This window comes from Octodon degus, unplaced genomic scaffold (assembly GCF_000260255.1).
Source record: "Octodon degus isolate 3935 unplaced genomic scaffold, OctDeg1.0 scaffold00166, whole genome shotgun sequence".
NCBI lineage: Eukaryota > Metazoa > Chordata > Mammalia > Rodentia > Octodontidae > Octodon > Octodon degus.
Window position 1 is genome coordinate 3027746 of NW_004524742.1, and position 24936 is coordinate 3052681.

Here is a 24936-nt window from a genome sequence, read left to right on the forward strand (position 1 = left end):
TAGCATTCCTCTACGCAGACCACAAACACACTGAGAGGGAAATTATACAAACAATACAATTTACAATAGCATCGAGGAAAAATGAAATATCTTGGAATTAATCTAACTAAAGTCAAAGATCTTTTCAAGGAAAATTACAGTACTCTGAAAAAATAACGTACAGGATTTCAGAAAATGGAAAAGTATCCCATGCTCCTGGTTAGGAAGGACCAACATTGTGAAGATGGCCATACTCCTAAAATTGTTGTACAGATTTAATGCAATCTTTATCAGAGTACCACCGACATACCTCACAGAGCTTGAGAAATCATTCCTAAAGTTTATCTGGAACCAGAAAAGACCTAGAATAGCAAAGGCAATCCTGGGCAATAAAGACAAGGCAGAAGGCATTACAATTCCTGACTTGAAATTGTACTACAAGGCTACTGTGATAAAAATCAGCATGGTACTGGCAACAAAATAGACCTAAGAACAAGTGAAATAGATTAGAAGACACTGAAGCCTCTACAAGCAGACTTAGCTACCTTATCTTTGACAAAGGGACCAAACATAATCACTGGAAGAAAGATAGCCTCTTTTAACAAATGGTTCTGCAAAAACTGGCTCACTACACTCCAAAAACTGAAACTTGACCCAGGTCTATCACCATGCACTAAGATAAAGTTAAAATGGCTAAAGATCTAAATATTAAAACAGAAACACTAAGTTTCCTGGAAGAGAATGTAGGAGGAACTATTGAAGACACAGGAGTAGGCAAAGAGTTCATAAACAAAAATCAAATCTCACGGGAAACACTTGAAAGAATAACTGGGACCTCCTCTTATTGAGAAGTTTTTGCATGTGAAAAGAAATTACCAACAAAGTGAAAAGACAACCCACAAATATGGAAAAAATCTTGACAAATAAGTACTCAGCCAAAGGTCTGCTCTCTAGAATTTATAAAGAAGTGAAAACCAGGGTCAGGGAGATGGCTCAGTAGAATAAGCGCTTGCCTGTCAAGCCCAAGAGCCTGAGTTCAATCCCCGGTTCCAAAAAAAAAAAAAAAGAAGAAGAAGAAGAAGTGAAAAACACTAGGGCACCAAAATTTAAAGACCCAGTCCAGAAATGGGCATCCGAGATGGACACACACTTTTCAGAGGATGAAGTTAAAGGAACGAATAAATAATGAAAAAAATGCTCCTCATCACTAGCCATCCGCAAAATACAAATTAAAACAACATTGAGATATCTCACCCCAGAAAGAATGGCTATCATAAAGAAATCAACCAACAACAAATGTTGGAGAGGCTGTGGGGTAAAAGGAGCACTTGTCCACTGCTGGTGGGAATGTAGACTGGTGCATCCATTATTGAAATTAGTGTGGAGACCCCTTAGAAAACTAGTACTGGAAATCCCATTTAAACCAGCTATTTTTCTCCTGGGAGTTTTCTTGGAGGATCTCAGAACATTATATCATAGTGATACATGTGTGCCTATGTTTATAGCAGCACAATTTGTGATGTCCAAATCTTGGAAACAGTGAAGATTCCCTCACCTTGAGGAATGGATGAAAACGATGTGGTATTTTTATACAGTGGAGTATTACTCAGCTATAGAGAATGATAAAATCGAAGTATATTTTATATTTAAGTGGATGCCACTTGAAGATATACTCATAAATGAAATAAACCAGACACACGTGTAAATATTGTTTTGTTTCCTAGTATAAGAACTCAAAAGAAGAAATACAAATAGAAAGGTATAATACAATTAAAAGGAAAGCAAGAACTTGGGAACTAGACTTTGAAGAGATATCAAGGAGAAAGGCTAGGAAACATGACAGAGGTAACTCATACAGTTGTATGTACAAGATGGGTAAGGCAGTGATCCTGAGAATCTTCAGAAGATTTTCAAATCTAGCAGTTAATTGGAAAGATTCTTGCCCTGACTAACTATATATACTGACACTTGTGAACTAAGCAACTGCACTGAAGATGGCAATTTGTAATAGTACGTTCATGCTTAGAGTGCCTGTCATTCTGGTCTTCTGAATACGTGCTGCTTGTCATGACATGCCTGTTGCTACCATGCTGTCTGTCGGGTAGATGATTGTTTAAAAAGGAAGGGGGTCGTGAATGAAGGCAGGACATAGGTAAAGGAGTGTTGTAGGACTGTCCTGAATAATGTTTTATATGGTTAGATTTCTGAACTTATGTGTAAACATATATAATTCTTTATTCGTATTCTTTAAATATATTTTAATTTTTAAATCTATTGTCATATTTTGTAGGGACTTAAATTTTATCATATCAATACTTTATGAAAAATACCTGTTCTTTATAATGCCTAAGATGTTTGATTTTCAGATAGTGAGGTTAAGCTCCATAGCTTAGGTAATATGGTAATAAAAATAAGCTTTTCTTCTGGAGGGTTAACAACCTAAGTTTGCAAACCAAAAATTAGACAAAAAGGAGGGCTGCAAGGATATCCAACATTTTGGCCCTAGCCTGCCAAGGTCAATTAAGACTCAGAACATTTGATAACTTGTCACGTCACATAACTCATATTGTCCCAAATTTTCTGATTAAGGAGATTATGGGTTTTGAAACATTTATTTTTTAATTAATTAGTATTTAAATTTCTGAATATTGCTTAATCTTAATTTTTGTTCTAAGATTTATACTATATCTTTGACTTACAATTTATTTAAAAGACATTGTATGATATCATCTCCTAGTATTAGAAACTTTAAAAAGTATATTTCCAACTTAAAAAAAAAAAAAAAGATTATGGGGCCAAAGAGGAAAGTGACTTATGATGTAGACTGTGCCTAAGGAGAGTCAGATGGAGAGAAAACATTCTCTCAGGCTTTCACAGAGAGCACATTGGCCAAGCAATGACCATGACTCATCCACATGGCTGACACTGATAATCTACAATCTGAGGTACAAGGTCTCAGGATAAATCCTGAGGGGATTTGACTGACCTTATCAGATCCAAAAGCTACAATTCTTGTGACATAGGTCTTGCTTTATCTTGGTCTTAACCATCCAGCAGAAAAGTATGAAAACGAAGTACAAGAAATAAAACCATGGTGTTATGTTGAGCTGTAGGGGACTCACGTCAACAACTTCTGACATTGCCAGTCAAGTGGAAGACCCAATACTATTATGGACTACTGGACTCTTTTAGAATATTTTGCTGAGTTCTCACACCTATAATATTCAAATAACGGAACTTAACAAAAAAAGGGGATACAGATGAATGTCCATTTTGTATCTGTGTATTCAAAATGGTTAGGATAGATTTATAGTTACATTCTCTTAATGAATAGAGGGATTTGTTCTAATAGTGTTTGTAAATAAGATATCATGTCTGCATCTTGTACAACAAATAACCACTAGGGAGGCAGTATGCAATGTATTAATTATTGAAACAGTCCTATGAATTTGATTTGAAACTGTCTCATTGTTATTTATTTCTCAATAAAATTATGGAAAAAGAAAAAAAAAAGAATAAGTGCTTGCCTGGCAAGTGCCAGGTCCTGAGTTCAATCCCCAGTACTGCAAATAAATAAATAAATAAATAAATAAATAAATTACCTTCCCATTTTTCCTCCTTACATCACTAAGTATTTCCATTTCTTTTTTATGTTTATTAGTATATATTTGCAGTACGTAACGATTACATTCTTTGTGTGGAGTTGGCACATGTACATGACTCATCTCAATTGATTTTTTCGTCTCCTCCTCTCTCTGTCCGTCCCTCCACCCATGTCTTGATCTTCTTCCTCTTTGAGAATGATCTACGTTCCTACTTCTATTGTCTATCTTTTATTTGGTTCTTTATTTATAATTTATGTTTCTTGTGTAAGAGAAACCGTGGTCATATTTAAGCTTGTGTTCTAACTTATTTAACATTGTGGTCTCAGCATGAATCCATTTTTTTTACAGATTCCTCAAATTTATTTTATATATGTAAATACCACATTTTCTTTTTCGTTCATCCATAGATGAACATATAAGCAGCTTCCAGACTTAGTTCCTTTTGGCTGTCATCACCTCCAGTGGTTGTTCTTATGCTTAAGCTCTCAATAAAAATATCTGTTAAAATATTATTAAATTACTTTGTCATTTTTTTTATTTTGTTTATGTATTTTATTACATTTTTATTCCTCTATTTGGTTATAAGTAGAAATTATAGACACTTCATGCTACACGAGCCCTGCCCTCAGGGTGGGCTGAGCTGGCCAGAGTCCAGGCATAGTGGTACATGCCTATAATCCTTGTGCTGAGCAGGCTGAGAGCAGGAGATTCACCACGAGTCAGAGCTGTGTACAACCAAATACATAGAAGGAAGAAAGGAAGGAATTTGTCTGAATGGATAGAGCAAGTCATGAGGTGAAGATTCAAAAAAGACTCAGTATAGAGCACTGGAAAGTGGTATTTTGCTTTGAGAATGAAGCAAATACCTTATTTGCTTTCCCACATAAGTGTCTGTATTCCTTGAGAATTTGTTTGAACTTAGAAACTTTTTTATTTAAAAAAAAGAAACTTTTTATTCAATTTTTAGACATATTACCCCTTTTTTATTATTCTAGGGATATTATATTGATATATATGTGAACATAAACATTTATGTATGAATTATGCTGAAAAAATATATTCATATGAAGATAGGTAACTGAAAAATCAGCTTGAATTTCTGATTGTTTCAATAGTTAATGTATAAATGTGAGGATATTTAACATATACTTAACTAAACTTGGCTACACATTTACTTATTTACAAATGTCTAATGGCTACCATATATTTTACTCCATTAAAACAGATGTTGCGGTGGAGTAGGACAGCAGCAGGCAAATAATGATGAATAAAATTGTATACTTGATGTGTTATAAGAGAGCTATCCTTGTGGTACTAAAGCATGCAAAGAAGATGAGAACTGTGTGGATGTAAGAACAAGCTTCATAGAAATAGGTTTTGACGTGTCTGTAAGATTAGGTGTGAATCCACAGAGAATACCTGTATTTGTCTTAGTGAAGATAGAAATCAGAGTTTTGAGCAGAAAAAGTAAAGTGTCTCAATCTCAATAGACCACAGTTGTTTTCTTAGAGAAGAACAAACACCATATCTCAAAAGATAATTCCAGATGTTTCTTTTGGATAGCCGGTATGGGAAAATATCACATCTCCAGGAGTCTCCCATTATAATAAGAGTATTAGACAGGCTCAGTTGCCCTATTCAAGTTGTAAGTAGGGATAAATCTGATGCAGCATTGAAAGGAAATTTTGGCAAGCCTTGGTATAAAGAAGCTTCATTTGTGTGGCAAATCATAACAGTACTGGTTACTCATATTAAAGGAGAAATGAGAAGAGGATAACAAAGCAATAATTGAAAATATTTTTAGTGTGACACAATTAGACTTAATTGATTTTCTGGTTTAATCTCAGGATATTCTGACAGGTCCTGCAATTAGTACTTCATTTTGATGTCAAAACCAGCTTCTTGTATTAAGTATCATTTAAGTCCATGGTAGTTTTCTAAGGCTGGAGTCAGAAACAGAAAGACTGAAATTAATGGGAGAGTGACATCTATAAAACAGAGAAGTGACATTCTTGGAAATAGTTTTAGGTGATAATTTGGAAAAAGGAAGAATAATAATTGCATTATTCTGTTTGGAACTGAAAACTTTTATTTCCATAGCTAGTCTCAGTTAACTCTTGCTTTTTTTGAGTGAATGATGTCAGTTAGAAGTTATAGATTTAATAGAACCATAAAACTCACATTTTCTTCATGGAGTTCTTACTCTGTCTAGCTAATACTCTTGGTTCTGAATGTAGTAATTGCATCAATTAAAAGTAAGTTCTGTACTGTCATTTTCCTATATTTAGGAAGATGAGAGAAGGGAGACTCTGAAACCTTTCTACTGAGATAGATTGATTCAGGTTAATTAGGGTGTTGATGTACTCAATTTTCAAGGTTATCAAAACCTCGCTGCCTGCATTAGGCAGCACTTAAGCCCACAGTTGTTTCCCAAAGGTCAGAAACAGAAACTGAAAGTAATCTAAAAGTGACATCATAAAAAAAAAAATGAGGTTTGAATCTTATTACATAGCCAAGATTTGGCCAGAGCATACAACTATGAAGAAAGAGAGAAATAACAAATGGGAAGGGGTAACCAAGTAGATTCCAAGTTGTAGGGGCAAACAAGAGGTCTCCCTCAGTACTTTATCTTTCTTTTTCCCCTTATATCTGGAAGTGTCTGTTTCTTGAAGTCACCTGTGAAGATAAGTTGTATCTTCTCATCAGGGTTGTAACTTGTTAATAATTCTGTTTTATAAGTTAATTGTCTTTTAATGTCAAAGAAATCCTTTTTAATACTACTTTTCTAAACATTAACAAGATGCATATTTGATACTAAATGAATGGAAATTGTTTTTTATTTTAATCATAAACGTGCTTCTTTAATTTTATTTAAGTGTATTGGTACAATTTAGGTATAATGAATTCGTTATATGGAATTTGTATTAGTACATGATATATCTTGATTCCTCTTTTTTATTCTGTTCTCATTACCTCCTTTCAAACCCTGTTCCTACCCATTCACAAAGCTATTTTTTACCCCCTTTTCTGATTTTTTTCTTTCCATTCTTGTCACTCTCTCATCCCTATTTCCCTTTTCCTTCTCAACAGTGTCTTCCTATTTCATAGTATATATTGTATATTTTTGGTTCTTACTTGTAACTTCAGTTTCTCACACCATAGAGACAATGTGATTTCTATACATGTGTCCAATTTATTTTACTTATGATTAAAACACTATTAATCTTAAATCTTTCAAATGGGAAATAAACATTTTGATGATAAAAATTTAGTACTTTGGAATTAAGAGTTTGAGGTGTCTTCTTTTGCCACTAAGTGATTTTGTACCACAGAAGTTAATGCAAGAATATTTTCACCTTAGTGGCAGAGTCAAAGTTAAGAATTTGTATCCCTGCACTGTAATGCAGAATGCTAACAATATTATCATAAGCAGTAGATTTCCAGAGGCATTTAAATAAAATGAATTTCAGCTTTTGTGTTTCAGTTTTTAAATTTCTGTTTGAAATTCAAAACATTATTGGTCTTAATTAACAACAATAAACATATTTGGTTATTAGGACTTCAGTCATAATCTTACTGTTCATATGAGCTTTACGGGGAATCTTTGATAAAAAGTTGTGTTATTTTACATTTATCAATATAATGCCAGCAAAAAGTTTATACCATTTTACCTAAATGTGACAATTACCAAGTCAGTCACTTTTAATAGCAGTGGTATTGCGTGCAAAGAATTCAGCTAGAGCTTAAAACCATCACTAGTACTGCTTTTGTGAGTATAATTGAGATTATTCTGTGAAATACTAAATGAATTACCTCTTTTTTTCCATAATTTTATTGAGAGACAAAGCAATGAGACAGTTTCAAATCAAATTGTTAGGACAGTTTCAATAATTAACACATTACATACTGCCTTCCTAGTGGTTATTTGTGTACAAGATGCAGACATGATATGCTATTTATAAGCACTATTACAACAAATCCCTCTATTCATTAAGAGAATGTAACTATATATCTATCCTAACCATTTTGAATACACAGCTACAAAATGGACATTCATCTGTATCCCCTTTTCTGTTTAGTTCCATCATTTGAATATGATAGGTGTGTGAGCTCAGCAAATATTCTAAAAGGGTCCAGTAGTCCATAATAGTATTGGGTCTCCTTCTTGACTGGTGGTGTCAGAAACTGTTGGCTTGAGTCCCCTAAAACTCAACATAACACCATGGCTTTACTTCTTATACTTCGTTTTTATACTTTTTTGCTGAATGGCTAAGACCAAGATAAAGTAAGACCTATGCAACAAGAATTGTAGCTTTTCGATCTGATAAGGTGAAGCAAATGCCCTCAAGATTTATCCTAAGATTCTGTACCTCAGATTGGAGATCCTTTGTCAGTGTCAGCCATGTGAATGAGTCACAGCCATTGCTTGGCCAATGTGCTCTCTGTGAAAGGCTGAAAGAATGTTTTCTCTCTATGTGACTATCCTTAGGCACATTCTACATCATTGATCACTTTCCTCTTTGGCCCCATAATCTCCTTGATCAGAAAATTTGGGACACTATGAGTTACATGACGTTACACTACAAGTTCTCATATGTCCTGAGTCTTAATTGACCTTGGAAGGCTAGGGCCAAAATGTTGGCTTTCCTTGCCGCCCTCCTTTTTCTCTAATTTTGGTCTGCAAACTTAGGTTGTTAACCCTCCAGAAGACAAGCTTATTGTTATTATGGTACAACCTAGGCTGTTGAGCTTAACCTCACTATCTGTCTGGATATCAAACATCTTAGGCATAACATGGAACAGGTATTTTTCATCAAGTATTGACATGTTGAACTTTAAAGTCCCTACAGAGGGGCTAGGGAGATGGCTCAGTAGAATAAAAAAGCTTTCCTGGCAAGCACAAGGTCCTGAGTTCAATCCCCGGTTCTGCCAAAAATAAATAAAAAACAAGTCCCTACAGAATATGATGAAAAAACATTTTAAAAATTAAAATATATTTTAAAAATAGGCATAAAGTATTACATAATTCTTATGTTTACACATAAGTCCTGAAATCTAACCATATACAACCTTGAAGCAGGACTGTCCCGCAATATTCCTTTTCCTGTCTCCTGCCTTCATTCACCACCCACATCTACCCAAGAGACAGCATGGCAGCAACTGGCATGTCATAACAAGCAGCCTGTATTCAGAAGGCCAGAATGAAAGGCACTCCAAGCATGAGCCTACTATTATAAATTGCCATGTTCAGTGCAGTTGCATAGTTAACAGGTGTCTGTATATATAGTTAGTCAGGGTGAGAGTCATTCCAATTAACTTCTAGATTCAGAAATCTTCTGAAGATTCTCAGGATCATTGTCTTACCCATCTTCTATATCTAACTGTATGGCTTGCTGCTGTCATGTTCAAATCACACGGGAAACACTTGAAAGAATTAACAACTGGGACCTGCTCTTATTGAGAAGCTTTCGCACGTTAAAAGAAATCACCAACAAAGTGAAAAGACAACCCACAAATTTGGAAAATATCATGCCTACTCTCTAGAATCTATAAAGAACTAAAAAACACTAGGGCCTCAAAATTTAAAGACCCAGTCCAGAAATGGGCATCCGAGATGGATATACACCTCTCAGAGGATGAGATTAAAAAAGCGAATAAATATATGAAAAAATGCTCCACATCACTAGCCATCCGTGAAATGCAAATTAAAACAACATTGAGATATCATCTCACCCCAGAAAGAATGGCTATCATAAAGAAAACAACCAACAACAAATGTTGGAGAGGCTGTGAGGAAAAAGGAATCCTTCTCCACTGCTGGTGGGAATGTAGACTGGTGTAACCGTTATGGAAATCAGTATGGAGACTCCTTAGAAAAGTTGGTCTGGAAATCCCCTTTAAACCAGCTATTCCTCTACTGGGAATTTTCCCAGAGGATCTGAAAACATCATATCATAGGGATATATGTGTGCCTATGTTTATAGCAGCACAATTTGTGATAACCAAATCTTGGAAGCAACCAAGATGCCCATCACCTGAGGAATGGATGCAAAACATGTGGTATTTTATACAGTGGAGTATTACTCAGCTATAAAAATTAGCCTTTATATTGAAGTGGATGCCACTTGAATATATACTCATAAGTGAAATAAACCGGACACACATGTGTAAATATCGTTTAGTTTCCCTACTATAAGAACTCAAAAAAAGAAATACAAATAGAAAGGTATAATACAATTAAAAGGAAAGCAAGAACTTGAGGACTAGACAATGAAAAGAGCAATGAATTACCTATTGAAAATGAAAAAAATAATGAAGATAAAGTACTAATGTTTAATATTTTGCCCATGCCAAGCGGATATATGAACGTCATATTGAACAAGTTTGTCTGAAAAATGTTTAGAGAGCTTTGAATGTGAAAGTTGTATTATGTGTCCTTATAAAGATAAAGAACATCATTATTTTAATATTCTTAAAAGTAGTATTCTTGGTACTTATGCTCAATTAAATATTGCATTAGTAAAAATATTTGTTTTTAGCTAGATAATTTATACCCATGGAAATGAGCATAAAGTGAAGGTTTTTGTTATCTCCTGTCAATAGCCACAATTTAATAGTAAATAAATACGGTATAAATTGTTTCTGTTCCAGAGATTCCTCGGAAATAGTCATACATTCAGCTGATGCATTTGCGCCAGTGGCTTATCTGCGCTTTTTAGAATTGCACTTGGAAGACAAGGCAAGTAAATCTAAGGTTCACTTTGATTTTATACAAAACAGATACATGTTTTGGTCCTATATGTAAACCCACATAACAGTAGAAGTAGTAGTTGACTTTATCTCTAGTGATTGTTTTTCAACTTCTCAGTCAATAAGAAGGGATTTTATAAGCGCTGTAGTTTTGAGGGCTCCTTATGGTACAAAAGACATTATATTTCTAAAGAGCTTGCTGATCTGTTGGAAGAGAGTAATAAATAATAAACATTGAGATGAACAGCAACCCTATAAAAACCAAATGTTAAAAAATTAAATCGGTGATAACATACCAATAATTAGGTTATTGTATATAGGGTTAGGGGAAAGATTTGATGGTGTAGTTGGTAATCTTTATACAAAGCTTAAGAGGGAAGCAAATAGAAATAAAAGCTTTTTTAATAATATCCAAGGTAAACTGAGGCACAAAAAGAAAATGAAGCAAAAAATGCCGTAAGGAGTTTTATATTAAATAAATTGGTCAAGATACAACAAAAATGTCAGTTATACTTGTATGTTAGTGTTGTTAGTCTTGTATGTTAGTTGTCTCTCCCTAAGTCTTGAGACACATGTACAACTACAATTTATGTGGTAAAGAATGTGAAGAAGGACTGATGAAAATTTGGCAAAAGTAGGAAACGAATCTGAAAATATCCAAATGAGAAATTGCATAATAGAGTTGTTGTTGGTGATAGTTTTTTTAATGATGCCATTTCCCCAGAAAAACAATTATGAATAGGATTAGAAATGGCTCAGTGAATTCAACTAGAAGATAGTTTTTGGGGGCTTTGATTTAAAAAGATGATAACCATCAAGAGAATTAAGTTATACTATCTAAACATCTTTCAAACTCATGGAAACGAACCACTTCTGTTTCCCTTCTACTTTTCTGCCATATAACACATTGCAAAACCACAATCTATATTTATTTTTTTCCATAATATTATTGAGAAATAAATAGCAATGAGACAGCTTCAAATCAAATTGTTAGGACAGTTTCAATAATTAACACATTGCATACTGCCTCCCTAGTGGTTATTTGCTGTACAAGATGCAGACATGATATCCTATTTACAAACACTATTAGAACAAATCCCTCTATTCATTAAGAGAATATAACTACATATCTATCCTAACCATTATGCATACACAGATACAAAATGGACATTCATCTGTATCCTCTTTTTTGTTTAGTCTGTCATTTGAATATTATAGGTGTATTAACTTAGCAAAATATTCTAAAAGAGTCCAGTAGTCCATAATAATATTGGGTCTTCCACTTGACTGGCAATGTCAGAAATTATTGACCTGAGTACTCTACAGCTCCACATAACAGCATGGCTTTACTTCTTGTACTTCTTTTTTACACTTTTCTGCTGGATGGTTAAGATCAAGATAAAGCAAGACCTATGCAACAAGAGTTGTAACTTTTGGATCTGATAAGATCAGTCAAATCCTCTCAGAATTTATCCTGAGATCCTGTACCTCAGATTGTAGATCCTTTGTCAGTGTCAGCCATGTGGATGAGTCACGGCCATTGCTTGGCCAATGTGCTCTCTTGTGAAAGCCTTAGAGAATGTTTTCTCTCTATGTGACTATCCTTAGGCATATTCTACATCATCGATCACTTTCCTTTTGGCCCCATAATCTCCTTGATCAGAAAATTTGGGACACTACTGAGTTACATGACATTACAGTACAAGATCTCATATGTCCTGAGTCTTAATTGACCTTGGAAGGCTAGGGCCAAAATGTTGGCTTTCCTGCGGCCCTCCTTTTTGTCTTATTTTTGGTCTACAAACTTAGGTTGTTAACCCTCCAGAAGAGAAGCCTATTATTATTACCATACAACCTAGTGTGTTAAGCTTAACTTCACTATCTGTGTGAATATCAAACATCTTAGGCATACTATTCAACAAATATTTTTCATCAAGTATTGATATGTTGAGGTTTAAGTCCCTACAGAATATGATGACAAAACAGTTGAAAAATTAAAATATATTTTAAAAATAGGCATAAAGAATTATATAATTCTTATGTCTTCTGAATATGGGCTGCTTGTCATGACATGCCAGTTGCAGCCCTGCTGTCTCTTGGGTAGATGATTGTTTAAAAAGAAGGGGGTTGGGGCCAGAGAGATGACTCTGGAATAAGCACTTACCTGACAAGCGCGGGGGCCTGAGTTCAATCCCCAGTTCTGCCAAAAAAAAAAGGGGGGTTGGTGAATGAAGGCAGGAGACAGGAAAAGTAATGTTGTGGGACTGTCCTGCTGCAAGGTTATGTATGGTTAGATTTCTGGACTTCTGTGTAAACACAATGTATATTTACACACTGCTCCCTTTATATGTTCTGGTTTACCTGAATAGGTCACTATCTACCTTGTTTGGCATTGTATTGTTCCTCTTAGTCCATTTGCCCTGTTGCAGATAGTAGTGTTACAGCTTTAAGGTGAAGATTTACTGACATTGCTTAAATATGATTTATTTTTTCTTCTTTTTTATTCTTTCAGGTTTCACCAGTGCCAGACAACTACAAAATATGTGGTTCAGTACATAATTCTTAAAAAGCATTTTAGAACATTGTTGAGTAAACTATCATTGCTATAAAAAATACATACCAGTTCGTGAACTGTGACCAACTTTTCCATACTTTTGTAATGTCTTAAAAAGAATACTTGTTTCCAGAAGAAATTAGTAGTACTGTTAATTGATTGGGAAAAAATATATCAGTGACTTCATTCAGTACTACTACCTACTTCCTCAGGATTCACTTTCTCTTTTCTAATAAGAGTTCACTATGATCTCTATGTCATAGGAGAAAAAATATGTATCCTTTTTTTCCTTTTCCTTTCTCTCCAACTCTCATTTTTTTTAATATTTCATCATTACATTAGTTTCTTTTCCTTCTTTTATTTCATTTTACTGTCCTTGCCAATTAGTCATGATGCCAAAACACCTGAAAAGGAAGGTGAAAAACAGTTAGTTTTTTTAGCCAATAAACTTGTTCTGCTAGTTGTTATCTGTTTTGTTTTGAATATATTCATTTTTCAAGAATTTCAATGTAACTGTACAATGAAGACTATTATAACTGGTTACTTATTTTATTTTATTTCTTGAGACAGGGTCTTGCTGTGTAGTTCGGGCTGGCTTTTTACTCACTATGTAACACAATCTTCTCACGGTGATCTTTTCTGCCTCAGCCTCCCATATACTGGAGTTACATTTGTGTGCCACCATGCCTGGCTATAACTGATTAATTTATAACTGATTTTTTAAAATGCAACTTTCTTTATTCTTAACTTAGGGGAAAAAAATTTTAATACTTTTTTCTAAAATGCTTTTTGTTTCACAGAAAAACTGAGCAGGAAGCATAAACACTATATATACTCCCTGCCTCTCCACAAGCACAGCCTATCCCACTGTTGATGTCCTGCCAGACTAGTACATTTGTTTCAGCTGCTGTACCTACTTTGATGACTTACTTGTGTTATGGTCACTCTTGTGTTTTATATTGTATGAGCTTTGGTGAATGCCTCCCTTCCATGTAGCTCCTAGTAACTATTGATCTTTTTATTTTCACCATAGTTTAATTTTGCAGAATGGCACATAGTTGGAATTATAAGATTTATAGCCCTTTCAGATTAGCTTGTTGTCCTTGTTAATATGCATTTAGATTCCTTTGTGTCTTATGGCCAACTACCTCATTTCTTTGTGATGCTGAATAATACTGCATTATCTTTATATAACAATGTTTATTTTTTCCATTCATTTTCCAAAGAATATCACCTAGGTTGCTTCCATTTTTTGGTCCTTATGAATAAAGTTGCTATAAACATCCATGACAGCATTTAACTGTGAATGTAAATTTCCAGTTCATTTCTATAAATGCCAAGGAGCATATATACTGTATCATAAGCAAATGGTAAGGAGATACCTAGTTTTTAGAAATTGTCAGTCTTCTACAGTAGCTATCCTATTTTGCACTCTTGGCAGCAATTAATGATCATTGGATGTTATACATGGTTTAGATTCTTTAATCTTATTGTTTTAGTTTATAATCCATAATAATTTCTAATGTTCAGCATGTTTCCATGTATATTTGCCATCCATATGTTTTTTTTATTGTTGTTTCATTTTGTTTTGGTGGAACCGGGGCATCCATGTTTTCTTTGGTCAAATTTATCTTTATATCTTTTGCTCATTTCTATTTTTTTTTGTATTATTAACTTTAAGATTTATTAGCTGTATCAGTCAGTTTTGGTGGCACAGGGACACAATAGCCTACATCTGCAATTTAAAGAAAGGAGGTTTGATTTAACTGACAGTTTCAGGAGAGAAATTTGGTCCATGATTCAATCCAAGGCAGAATCATCAATGTAGAAGAGTTTTACAGAATTAGACTGTGTAGTTCCATGGCAACCAGGAAGCAGAGCAAGGGAACAATGCCAGAGATTAAGGGGCCAGGACCAGATACAGTATCAAGGTAAGAGCTCTGTTATGCACCCAGACATACCTAGAAATGTGATACACCAATCCTCTGGGCAACTCCCAAGCCAATCAAGTTGACAAAATTAAGTTTGATCACCACATATGATCCCTTGTACAATTATTTTCTCACATTCTATTGTGTGTTCTCTCATTTTCTCATTAGTGTTTTTACAGAGTAAAAGTTCTACATTTTAATCTATATAATATCCCATAAAAAAGTCATGCAAATCCAAGGTTATCTAAATTTTATCTTATGTTCTAGGAGTTGGTCAGTTTTATGTTTTACAATTAAATCTCTAATAGATTTTGAATTTTGGTAAGAGGTACAAAGCCTTTCTTTTTATTTAGATAAAGTTGTTCTTTTTTTTCTTTTGTAAATTAGCATGGTGTATTTCAGTTCTGTTTGCTTTTATTGTTTGATATGTTTTTCTTTTGTTTTACAAATGTCACATTGTTTTGATTATTTTAATTTTTTAGCCTTGAAGTCAAATGTTTGTCTTTTTTTTAAATTTTATTTTATTTTATTTTGTTTCTCTGGTGGAACTAAGGATTGAACTCAGGCCCTTGTGCTTGCCAGGCAAGCGCTTATTCTACTGAGCCATTTCCTCAGCCCCCAAATGTTTGTCTTTTAACTTACATTTTTCTATATTGTATTATTGTTTCCTCATGTAAATGTTGGAGTTAAATTGTTATCATCCACAAAATACCTTGTTCAAATTTTTATTGGGATTACATCAATCTATGAATGAAAATAGACCTGACACATGGACAGTATTTTTTCTTTTATCTCTCTTTTTTCAGTTTATACTTAAGATTTATCCAAACTTCATTGCTTATTTATTTTGTACAATTAAGATTTACTTTTGAATTTTTTAAACACTGATCCAAAAATGTTAATTGTACAGTTAAAATTGTATCAATAAAATTGATATTCCTTATTTAATGCATAGCGGTTATTTTTAAAGTTTTTATTAGTACATGTTTATAGTATATGCTTGTATCCATCTTGACTATTTAATCTCCAAGTCTATGAACACATCTCACTACTCATTTTGTTCTTAAATCTTTGTTCAGCTCTGAGAGCTTTTATTTAGTTCAGTTTTTTAAGATGTGTTTTCTTTTCATAACAGTAGTATGGATATGGCCCCAGTTAGAATTATTTCTTATTCTGTACAAAATGTAAACTCATCCCCCTTCAAGTTTATGTTTCTCTGTCTTGTTATTTAGCATAACTGTTTCTCTTTTATTAACTCAAGTCACAGAATTTGGTATCATCTTTTAAGACATCTCTCATATACCATGTTGTTGTATCTCTTAAAACATTCCATCCTTATGCTTGTTTCTCCAGGTAAAGGTTGTGATTGGTCCGAACTCTTTTAACTCCGTGTTTTCTTTCTTTACATATTCAATTCCACTGTCATATTTTTCTTTCTATGTTTATTATCCTGCATGAACTTCCACAATAGTGCTGTATTATTTTCTAAGCCAAGATAATTAGGCAGGAATTGAAGTTCATATTATATTACTACATTTATTTTCAGTCTGTCAGGCCTCCACTCGTATCCTTTGCTCTAATAGTACTGAACCATTTGGCTTCTTTCCTCCTTGCTGTTGCTTATTCTTTCTGACATGCTTTTCTTCTTCCCTTGACTGTTTATATCATACCCATGATACAAGATTGAACTCAAATATTCTCATGCATTTAGCCATAAGAAATGGACTGTCTTAACATTATTTTTTTCTATTTTGTAAGGAAAATTCAACTTTATGTTCTAGCCGTTGAAGGACCGATTATACTGTTACAGATTTCTTGAGAACAGCTCCTTTTTCATTATCATATTCTCTCAATCAGCTTTGTTCAAAAATATTTAGCTAAATATTAATAAACTTTTGAATTTAATTGTTTTTCATGCTTCACTTTTCTTAAAATAGAGTCTTAGAAACAGGCTGAGAGATAGCTCAGTGAAATAAGTGCTTGCCTGGCAAGCACAAGGTCCCAAGTTTGATTCCTGGTACCACCAAAAAATAAATAAATAAAAAGTTTCCTCTTAGAATCTTAGAGGCATGTGTTTTCATTCCAGGTTGCATACCATTTTATGAGTCATTTTCATATTTTTCTTTTATCTTGTTATTAGAGAAAAATGCTCTGAGCAAACTAGAATGTAAAATGCAGCATTTAGAGAAATTGTTAGTGTATATTTTATGTTATTGTCTATATTGTGACTTTATAATGTTCACCCTTAAACGTTTTTCTATAAATGATTTATCTACTTAAATTTCACCTTTAAGTTAGAATTTTACATTATTTATGTGAGCATTAAAATGATACCAGCTGAACATAGGATCCGAAACAAAATAACTGAATAATGAAAAGCTCTGGGTTAAAAATAAGGAAATAAATTAAAATTTCTTTCAGACTGACTTTATTGCTTATGGCAAACTTGATGCTAAAACATACCATACATCATGGCAATGACAGGATTGAGAAAATGAAAAATACAAAGCTTTACATAAATCAACCAAAAGATCATATTAAAATGCATAACCTTTAACAGCAAAATCAAGACTTTTTCTAAATATTCAATATGCTATCTTATATAGTTGTTTTTAGATATTCAGTGTCATAGCAAATAGTATTCCAAATTAGTTAAGAGCAATGAGAATGTATTTCTAATGAAGTAATTTCAGGTGGAGAAAATGTCCAAGTAGGGGATGACAGCAAAGTAAATGTCTCCAAATTAGCACCGGAGGAAAGCAGGCATCCTGAGGCAAGAGCATGTGATAAATTTTTACATGGCCAGGCAAATAAAAAGTGAAAGTGGTCTAAAATCCAGTGTCTGGGGTTTGGGGTACTTGTCTGCACCTAGGTAATGGCACCTTACCTCCACTCCACTCTAGGTGACAATAGGATTAAGTGACAGAATTGGCTCTTCAGTAGTGACTGTGTTATAGAACAGATTCATAATCACTCTAACTGCCCTACTGAGCATCAGAAATGAGATGCTTTCAAGCCAGATATTCAGAAAACAAAAGCGACAGAACAGTGTAAAACAGACACCACACACGTAGGCCTTATAAGAAAAAAAGCGACCTTTCAAATTGAAACAATCAGATCTTGAAACTATGACTGAGTTGTGCAATTGGCTATATTACCAGAGTACAGCTCACACAAAGAAAATAGGTCCAGAGAGATTAGCCCTCACCACTGTGGACAGGAAGTAGAGTAATCCACAGAAGGAAACTACTTAGCTTCTCACAGATTGTACTTCTGTGTAAAGGGGACATAACTATAAGGAGGCTTTATTTTTTGTTTCCTCTCTTGTTTGTTCTGTGTTATCTTTTTCCCCCACTGGTTCTTTTTTATATTAGTATTGTTTTGTTATTTTTCTTCATTCTTTAAATTTGGCCCTATATCCTGTTCCTTCTGTTTTTGTTCCTGGTTTTTGTTTGGTTTTTTTGTTTGTTTGTTTTTGTTTTTTGTTTTTTGTTTTTGTTTTGCTCTTTTTATTTTCTTATTTCTATCTTCTCTGATCCTTTTTTTCACTTCTTGCGATCTCTCTGATCCTCTCCAAACCAAAGCTCTAACCTAAAACAAAACTATTCAAGGCCATTTTAGAGTAATCTTTTTTTTTTTTTTTTTTTTTTTTTTTTTTTTTTGGTGTGGGGGGTGCTTTAAATGCATTTGGTTGTTACAGGGTCTCACTACACAGCTTGGACTCAGGTGATCCTTCTGCTTTAAGCCTCCCCAGTGCTGGGATCACAGGTGCTCGCCATCACGCCCAAACTCTGGCAGACTCAGCCAGCCCTTGGGACGGACTGCCAGGGATCCAACCACAGTCCCTGCACTTGCCTAAGCTGGCACTGTAGTCCTCTGAGCTATATCACCGGCCCCTAGAGTAATCCTTAACAAAATTAGACTTAAAGGAGCCATATAAAACTAAGTACAAATATATTAACAGGTTTCAGTAACAATCCCATAGCTTCTCTCAAACTCCAAATACATCTGCACCACCTGCATACAGAGATATACAAATACATCCCAAACCTACTCAACATTAGCTGTTTGCCTCAGCTATACACATAATTTCAATAGAGGCAGACCTCTTATTTTTCAGCTATTGACTTTTTTCTTAACCTCCCTTATCACTGATAAAGCCCCTTCCTTTTCCCTTTCCTTTGCTTTCCTATGCTGCATATCCTAAATAAACTGCAAATGGCAGTATAATATGATCTGTACTGAATCTTGATAAAAGGTGAAGTGATACAAGTTTTAATGTTTACAGTTTATATATATAAAAATCCCAGGAGCACAACACAAGAACAAAATCTTGAAATCATTTAGAGAAAGGGGAAAGATCAATTTCTGATGGCAAATGCATTAGGATTACAGCAGACTTTGCAACACTAATGTTAAAGGCCAAGAGAGCTTAGTGTTTTTAGCCCTAAAAGGAAACACTTTTCAACCTAGACTTAATGTATCCTGCAAAACTATTTCAGAATCAGTAGAAAAATAAGATATTTCATAACAAAGAATTCCTTATTCACGAACACCAAACCCATGCTCTAAAAAATACTCTAGAATATTCTGAAATGATGCAGTGAAGCCAACAGAGCCACGAAGTCTGTTGGAATGAATACATCAAGAAAGGTGGAAAAAAAAAAAAAGGCCAGTGAGATGACTCAGTAGAATAAGCACTTCCCTGGCAAGCACAAGGGCCTGAGTTCAATCCCCAGTTCCAAAAAAAAAAAAGAAAGAAAGAAAGAAAGAAAGAAAGAAAGAAAGAAAGAAAGAAAAAGATGAATACTTATAAAGGAGTCAAAGAAGGGGGAAAATCTTCAGAAATAAGTCAGTATCTTTCAGTAATAGTTCTCCATAAAAATTACCTCACCATCCCCATTATCCACAGATTAGTACACTGTCAAAAAGCAAAATCCACTTTTCCATTCAGGATATATGTGTACTCCAAAAGAAAATTCATAGACTAAATATTAAAGTATGGAAAGAAACATTCTAGGTATGAGGCCTCTAAAATCAAGCAGGGGTAGAAATTTTTATTCTCAAAGTGGACATGAAGATTAAAATGATAAAAGAGAAAGTCATACTAGTTAAAACTTAAGGAAGAAATTTGAAAATATGTATACACTGAATATCACCTTCATAAAACTGACACTAAAAAGATTAAACACCAACACAACCATGAATGTGACCTCAATATTCCACCTTCACAAATACACAGTTCAGTGTAACACAAAAAGAAATATCAGAACTAAACAATGCCTTCAAACAAATGGACTTAATAGACATCTGGAGTGTTCTATCCCACTACAATAGAATATATATTCTTCACAGCCCTCAGAACTTTTTCCAAAGTAGACCACATATTACATGAAACCTGCTTAAATACAAGGTAACCCATATGTGCTGTAGGTTCAAAGCACACTGAAACTAGAAATCAATTGCAAAAGAAATCAGAAATTTTACAAACATTAAATAACATGTTCCTGAACACTCCGTTACACAAGAAATCAAGAAAAATTAAGCAATTCCTATAATTCAGTGATATTCCCAGTACAACATACAGAACCTATGACAGTACAAGTCTGTGAGGCATTTTTAAGAACAAATCTAAATTGATTTTTAAAAAACTACATGATACAGGTATAGAAACAGGATCAATGGAAAAGAATAGAGGACTCAACTTCAGATACAGTCAGCTGTCTGATCATTGGCAAAAGCCACACCTCTCACCAAGGACTAAAAATAAGTATCCAGACATTAAAACAGAAATAACCTGCTGGAAGTTAACATAGTTAAAACTCTTGCAGTAATAGGCAATGACTGTCCGAACCCCCATTTCTACAGGAACTAACATCAAGAATCAACAAGTGGAATTATAACCAATTTAACAGTTTCTGCACAGCGAAAGAAAAATAGATTGAAGAGAAAACCTAAGGAATGGGAAAAATATTTGGCCACCTATACCTTGGACAGAAGACTACTACTGTTGAGAATGTATAAAGACCTCAAAATATTAGATCCCACCAAATATAAGAGACCTAACAAAAAAAATGTACAACTGAAATGAATAGACACTACTCAGAAGTACAAATGGCTGTTCATACATGAAAAACTATTCAGGATCACTAGCCATTACACAGCACTGGAATCTTAAAACAGCATCAAGAAATCAAATAATAAAAAAATACTAGGGAGGCAGTGGGATAAAGAAGCCATTCTATGCTGTTGATGGGAATGTAAACTAATATAGCTGCTATTGAAATAAATCAGTGTGGATGTTACTCAAAACACTAAAATTAGAATTTTGTCCCAACTATTCTTCTAAGATTGTTTCAGGGAGCCGGGGAGATGGCTCAGTGGAATAAGTGCTTCCCTGGCAAGTGCAAGGGCCTGAGTTTGATCCCTGGTTAAAAAAAAAAACAAAAACAAAAAAAGATTGTTTCAGAAAAAGTTAAAAATAGTATTTTATTGTTACAGCTGCATAATCATTTATAGCAGCATAATTCATATCTAAATCTTGGAAGATGAATCAGTGGAGACTGTGGTGTTTAATATACCTCAAAATAATAGACTACTGTGAAGAAGCATAAATTTGAGTCATTTGTAGGGAAAGGAATGCACCTTTAAACAACAGTAAAACCAGGGTTTGTGTGGCTGATTCATCCTGCTAGTAACTCAAAGCACTTGTATATCAAAGCAGAGCAACAATAGAACCAGTTTGTGATCCTTTGATTTTCATCAGGACGTAGTACACCTGTTGTGTAGCATTGCTCATTTATCAATGTAAAACTTCCTAGAAATGTTTGATCACTTACAAAACACAGACTATGTTATAATCCAATATATGACTTTATAATGTTAAGTGAAATAAATCACCCTGTCATACTGAGGATTTTCAAGGTGAACCGTATGGTACAGGACACACATTTTATAAGATTATTTATAATAGTCACATAAAGAATCATACTAAGAGTGCAGGTCAGCCAGCCACACACGCACACACATCCTTAAATATCACATAGTTTTGTTTATACTAAAAACCCGAAGTTTAAATAATAAAGAACAAAATAAAAGATATTGAGGAAAGGACTAAAAAGTGATGGAGGGGTAGGTAGAGAAAAATACAGCTGAAAGGAAAGGGAAAGAAAAGAGACATGAAAAGGAATTAAGATACGTAATGTGCATGTATTAGGTCGTCACAATGAATGTAATGAGTGATGCATTCATTAATAGCACTTAATTGAACCATGTTATTAATTTTAAAAAAACAGACAAAGTCTGTAAAAATTTAGTCTCAATTTTACTAAGTCTTTTTTCCCATCAGTATTTAAGTTTGCTTTTATGGAAATAATTCCTTGAGCACTCATTTGTCCTCTAACAACTTAATATTTCACTGTTTTTGTTGAAATAATAATAGCCAGTTAAATACTTGTATAATTATAAAATGTATTGCTGAAATGTGTAACTTTTAAAGACATTCTCAGTCTCATGTCTCATTTTTTGCTCTTGTTTTATTTTGCATTTCTTCAAAAATATCTCCAGGGAAGGGAGATAGCTCAGCAGTCTAAGGGCCTGCCTGGCAAGCACAAGGACCCAGTTCGATCCCCAGTACTGCATGCCATGCTGGCCCCAGTACCTGGGCACACCGCTGACTTCAAAAATAGGTGTGGTGATGCATGCCTATAATCCCAACACTGGGGAGGTTGGCATAGGAGGATCACTGTGAGTCTGAACTGCATAGTGAGGCCCTTTACCAATAAATAAATAAATACTTTTTTTAAAAAAACTTAAGAAATATCTCAAATATCTTGTGAAACATTAAGTCATTTTATGATTTTTCTCTCCAGTCCAAAATGTATCCTTTATTTTGTGCTCTATTTAAAATACTCTTAGGTCCACATAGGATTTCCTGTAAATCTGGGGAAACTATAGAATAGTGCTAGTTTTGCTATTAAGTTCAAATTATTACCATTAATCATTATCCCCAGTGCTATGATTAAATAGACAAATATTAAATTTGCTAATCTAAACTAAAATTATGCTGATAATATATTGTTGCTTCAAGTATGATATTAGTTTGTATTCATGTTTTTCTTAAAACAATGGTAGAGACAAGTCATTCATGCTTATGAATGAATGGAGACAATAATTTATCACTAGACTGATAACACTGGTTTTTGAGTGTGAAAGATGGGGAAAAACAGACCTATACTTAGGGCTATTTGACTTCTTTCTTCCTTGATTCAGTGTCCTTCAATATTGTTCTGTTATATTGAGAATTTAGGAATTAAACTGAGCAGTGGAAGAGTGTTTTTGCACCCCAAATGTAATTATTTACATTTCTGTAATTGTGACCTCACAGTGAACACTTGCTTATTTAAAATAATTTCTTTACAAAAATTTCCTCAAGAAAATTAACAGATCAGACACAATATAGTGTGCTACAGACATAAATAACTATTTAAATGTTATTCTATAAAATTTCATACTCAGTAAAGACAAACATAGTGTAAGACTTTTTATAATACTCAAATGAAGATACTATCCCCTGTGACTTCAAGTTGAACATTATATGTATAAAGGTAAATAAGATCTAAAAAACACAGTAGGTATTGTGAAATTGAAAGAAGCTATTCAAAGAAAAGAACAACTGGGATGTGAGAAAAAAGGAAGGGGAAAATAATCACACACACGATAGCTATGATAATTGTACTACTAAATTTCTATTAGTTCACTGAAAGGAACAGTTAATGCTTATATTATTTGATCAATTTTCCATGCCTATATCTTGTAATCTGAGCAACTACTTTGAAGATAACAATATGTAATGTAATAACCATTGTTAATTTCCTTAAAAAAGAAATGACTGTATTGGGATACAGACCACTTGAATACGTTATACAAGGGAATTTTCTCTCATCACTCATAGACGTATACTTTACAATCTCAAGGAGCCCCATCTTGGAGGAATGTTGTCAGTGTATGTCACCTCAGAAATATTTTGTCATAGGAAGAAGGAAGAAAGATAAAGGATGATGTATTCACCCTTTAATTCAGCAGTTTGTCTACATTATGTCACCTTCTCTCCACATTTATCCTTAGGCTACAGAGTAATAATTCTGATTAGTAGAGCATATTAACCAGTAGTCATTAAGAAATAGCATTGTAAACCCTAATGACCTATAACTTTGGTGGGTTTTGACTGTAGATGCTTTTGGGTTGCTGATGATACAAATGATCATTGGTGTAGATTAATAAAATATTAGTGTCACCTATACTTAGGGCTACCTGACTCCTTTGTTCCTTGATTCAGTGTCCTTCAATAGCAGCAATATCATTCTGATATATTGTGAATTTAGGAATCAAACTGAGCAGTGGAAGAATGTTTTTGCACCCCAAATCTGTGAAACATGCACTAATTTGGGGCAGGAAAATAAACATAAGAACTCAATTGTTTTTCTTTTCAACTTTCAATTTTTTACTGTAATAATTTGTATTATTGCTCTTGTGCAAATTTTTGTTATTTGAAAAATAAATTCGTACTTTCATAAATTTTTTGTTTTTTAATTTCTTATAAAAAAAGCTAAATACTATGTATTCATTGAATACATTTTTGTGTATACTTGTAAAGTTCCTGCCATTCTTTAAAGTATTACAGGTACAGTAGTAAATTTAACAGCAAGAAATCATTGCCTTCATGAAACTTGTATTATACAGAATGGAACAGACAAGTAAATCAAGTAAATTCTGCACAGAGCCAGTGGGAAAGTTGCCTTCCTGTATCAGATACAGTGGTTGGATTTGAGGTAATGAGCACAACTCAGCAATCCTGAGCTTTACAGACTGATAGATTTAACCCCTGATTGTGCATGATACTTTGGCAGGTAGTGATTATAGGGTCTGAGTGCTTAGGGTACAGAACTGATAATTGTCTTATTAGGAGCATATAGATAAAACCAAAGTGTGAATCAGTGTACCAGAAGAGGCATCAAAAGAAAATACCCCCCAGTCCTAACCCAGGTCCGGTGAGTGTGCAGAGTTTCCTGCTACCCTGCGCCGGCGGGACCAGTCCCAGCCCAGGCGCAGCGTGGGC

At 33.9% G+C, this 24936-nt stretch overlaps 1 protein-coding gene across 1 annotated transcript in view; it reads left to right on the top strand.

The window, feature by feature from the left end:
* The window catches only part of Dph6 (diphthamine biosynthesis 6), a 266022-nt gene extending 252667 nt beyond the window's left edge, over positions 1-13355 (top strand). Inside the window, exons 8-9 of the mRNA XM_023703235.1 lie at positions 10236-10323; positions 12847-13355. Coding sequence (XP_023559003.1) covers positions 10236-10323; positions 12847-12900 — 142 coding nt within the window. The 3' untranslated portion in view covers positions 12901-13355. The remainder of the gene's footprint in view (positions 1-10235; positions 10324-12846) is intronic.
* The last annotated feature ends 11581 nt before the right edge of the window (positions 13356-24936 follow it).